General features: G+C 45.3%; 1 protein-coding gene across 1 annotated transcript; it reads left to right on the top strand.

Annotated features, from left to right (window-relative positions):
- Nucleotides 1-3018: 3018 nt before the first annotated feature.
- On the top strand, nucleotides 3019-3199 carry LOC146404513 (large ribosomal subunit protein eL39-like). Its single transcript, XM_085017476.1, has one exon. It carries the CDS (start codon nucleotides 3044-3046, stop codon nucleotides 3197-3199), a length of 156 nt encoding a protein of 51 aa, XP_084873602.1. The 5' UTR covers nucleotides 3019-3043.
- Nucleotides 3200-3402: the final 203 nt, after the last annotated feature.

Raw genomic sequence — 3402 nt, 5'->3', positions numbered from 1 at the left:
AAAAAAAACCTCCAAACAACATTGTGAATCATTTTTGTTTTTTAAAGTTTTCCAATGATTTTTATTTTTTTTCCACTATAGCTGGCTTACAGTGTTCTGTCAATTTTCTACTGTACAAGGTGACCCAGTCACACACACATATACACATTCTTTTTTTTTTTTTCACATTATCCTGCTCCATCATAAGTGACTAGATGTAGTTCCCAATGGTAAATCATTTTTATAAGCCAGGTGAAGGAGCTGGGTTGCAAGGTAAGTGATCAGCTCATGCACAATTCTCTGATTGGCCAATGCTGAGGTAACAGGGCAGAATCACAAGGGTTAACTTTTTTTTTTTTTTGCTTTTTAGGGCCACATCCATGGCAAATGGAGATTCCCAGGCTAGGGGTCAAATCAGAGCTACGGCTGCCAGCCTACACCACAGCCACAGCAACGCAGGAGACAAGCCACATCTGCGACCTACACCATAGCTCATGGTATTGCCAGATCCTTAACCCACTGAGCAGAGCCAGGGATTGAACCCTCGTCCTCATGGATACTAGTCTGGTTCATTACCACTGAGCCACAAGGGAAACTCCAGCCCTTAGTTGGTGTGGTTCATGCACCTCTCAGCCAAGATGGATTCCAGCACCAAGGATCCTGGGAGGTTTGTCATCTCTTCCCTCCAATTGGCCCCTCCCAAATCGTACCTGTTAGCCTTCAGGGCAGCACCATGTTCCTTACTGAGGTCTCCTGTTGTGAGACAACTCATGCAAGAGGCTATTATGGTACCTGGCCAAGGTGGGCAGTTTCAGTCAGTGGTCTCCTAACACACCCAGAGCCCTTCCCTCCAGCCCATTCTCACAGCCACCAAAATAAACATGCTGACACCCAAACCCAATCGTACAATCTTCTGTTTTAAAATCCTCCAATGGGAGTTCCTGTTGTGGCTCAGCAGGTTAAGTCCCCAACATTGTCTCTGTGAGGATGTGGGTTTGATCCCTGGCCTCTGTTAGGAGGTTAAGTCTCTGGAGTTGCCACAAGGTGCAGTGCAGAAGATGCAGCTCAGATCTGGTGCTGCGGTGGCTGTGGCATAGACCCCTGGCCCAGGAACATCCATATGCTGCAGGTGTGTCCATAAAAAGAAAAAATAATAAAATAAAATAAAATCCTCCGATGATGCTCCATAACCGAATTGGATACACCTGACAGGTCATATTCACAAAAGCAAGACCCTCTTTACATATAGGATGGGGGAGGGAGGAGTATAATTCCCAGCACACTAATCCTTCTTTCTCTCTGAGTCAAAGACGCTCATTCATATGCAAGTACAAGAGAGCGCCACTATTAAGTGTTGGGCTTCAAGGCCCCTTCAAGGAGATTGAACTCAAAGCCTCTGGCCAAGGCAAGAACTACCAGACTCTTATCATCGCCCCACCCATCGCATTGTAATGTGTCCCTCCCCCACCCTGAGTATCCAGGCCTACTCCTTCCTGCCCCTACTAGGAGAGGTATGTGGCCCACTCCTCACCCCACCCCTATCTGGGCCTTATATGCCCCCAACCAAGCAGCAAGTGTATGGTAAGGCCCCTCTTCCCCGAACAATCAGCAGGTCAGCAGATATATCTCAAGACCTCCCTTCTCCCTGGGCTGTAAAAACAGACACGACCATGAGCTCATTGTTGGCTCTCCCTGAGTACCAGGAAGTCATCCCGCTGCACTTGCAGCATCTCTTATCTCAGTCAACTCGACTTTCTCTCCACCTTGCCCGTGCTCAATAAACTATCCTTCCTTTTCCTGATATGAGTCTGGAAATTCTTCTTCCAACCCACGTGCACAGACCACAACATTATGGACCTATGTCTGCATTTATTCTGTTTTTACTAAATAAGGTGCTAGGAAGGTTCTTTCCAGGAACCATTACACTAATAAAATGTTTCCCAGTGGGATGCTGTGAACTGAGGCTGTGACTTTAAACCTGGTAGGTGCTCAGTAAATGTAGGGTGAATAAATAAAGGCATGAACAACCAGAAAAGGGAGAAGATGAAGTATAGTGGGCTACCAGAGATGGAGGGACATCCTGGATTTATGAAGGGCCCAATGATGTCAGGGGCTGTGCTTGCAGAACCAAAGGAATCCAGACTCAGGATGACATTTCCTAAACTGCAGTCACTCAAGAACCACCATCTCTAGTTTGTGTGTGTGTGTGTGTGTGTGTGTGTGTGTGTGTGTGTGTGTAGTCTTACCTATACTATTATTTACTTCATAGATTTATATTAAAGTAACTCTCATTTCTAAAAAAAATTAAATATATTTATTGAAAATGGAAGCTTTGTAACACTCCCATAAATGGAAAACCAATATCATTTGTCATAAGTTGTAGGCAACCATAAAACATAAATACAATGAAGACTTCCCTCCAAATCAAATATTAACTAGAATTCTCTGCTGAAAGCTCTATGCCATGAGGTCTGCTCTCTCTTTATTAAAATAAAAGGGAGGGGTGGAAAAGCATCAGAGACATACTGGTATCAAACTGAGATATTCTCCTTTGTGTGATCAGGTTAAAAGAGAACCAAAATAGGGCTGAGAGTTTTACTTCAAAACACATCCCTGGGGAGTTTCCACAGTAACAAATCCAACTAGTATGCATGAGGACTCAGGTCGGATCCCTGGACTCGCTCAGTGGGCTAAGGATCTGGTGTTGTCATGAGCTGTGGCATAGGCTGCAGAAGCACCTCGGATCTGACGTTGCTGTGGCTGTGGCTGTGACTGTGGCCAGCAGCTATAGCTCCAATTTCACCACTAGCCTGGGAACTACATATGCCGCTGGTGCGGCCCTAAAAAGACAAAACATATCCTTGGAGTTCCCTGGCAGCTCAGCAGGTTAAAGATGCAGCATCATCACTGCTGTGGCTCAAGTTGCTGCTGTGGCACAGGTTCAGTCCCTGGCCCAGGAACTTCCGAATGCTGCAGGTGCAGCCAAAAAAAAAACAAAAAAAAAAACACATCGCAGCTCTTCCCTTCTCCACCATCCTATGTGCGGTTGAATTAGTTCCTCGCCATGTCTTCTCACAAGACTTTCAGGATCAGGAGATTCCTAGGCAAGAAGCAAAAGCAGAATCGTCCCATCCCCCAATGGCTTCAAATGAAAACTGGTAATAAAATCAGGTACAACTCGAAGAGAAGACGTTGGAGAAGAGCCAAGCTGAGTCTATAAGGAGCTTCCGCACATGAGGTGGCGCCTGTATTTATGCTATGTAGGGTCACTTCCATATCAAACTGAAAACAGCACAGCCACATTTGGATATATCGGGAAATGGGTTCTCTTTATGTTGTTGTCTCTTTATAGCACTTTGCCTCTACTGAGGCAAATATGTGAAGGCCTCTTGTTGAAAAACAAAAACAGAAACATCCCAGACA

Source organism: Sus scrofa, chromosome 3 (assembly GCF_054392235.1).
Source record: "Sus scrofa isolate SSC_HxYL_T2T_F1_AM1 chromosome 3, Sscrofa_HxYL_maternal_Yorkshire_Landrace_v2.0, whole genome shotgun sequence".
NCBI classification, from domain to species: domain Eukaryota; kingdom Metazoa; phylum Chordata; class Mammalia; order Artiodactyla; family Suidae; genus Sus; species Sus scrofa.
This window is presented reverse-complemented; position numbering and strand designations above follow the sequence as displayed.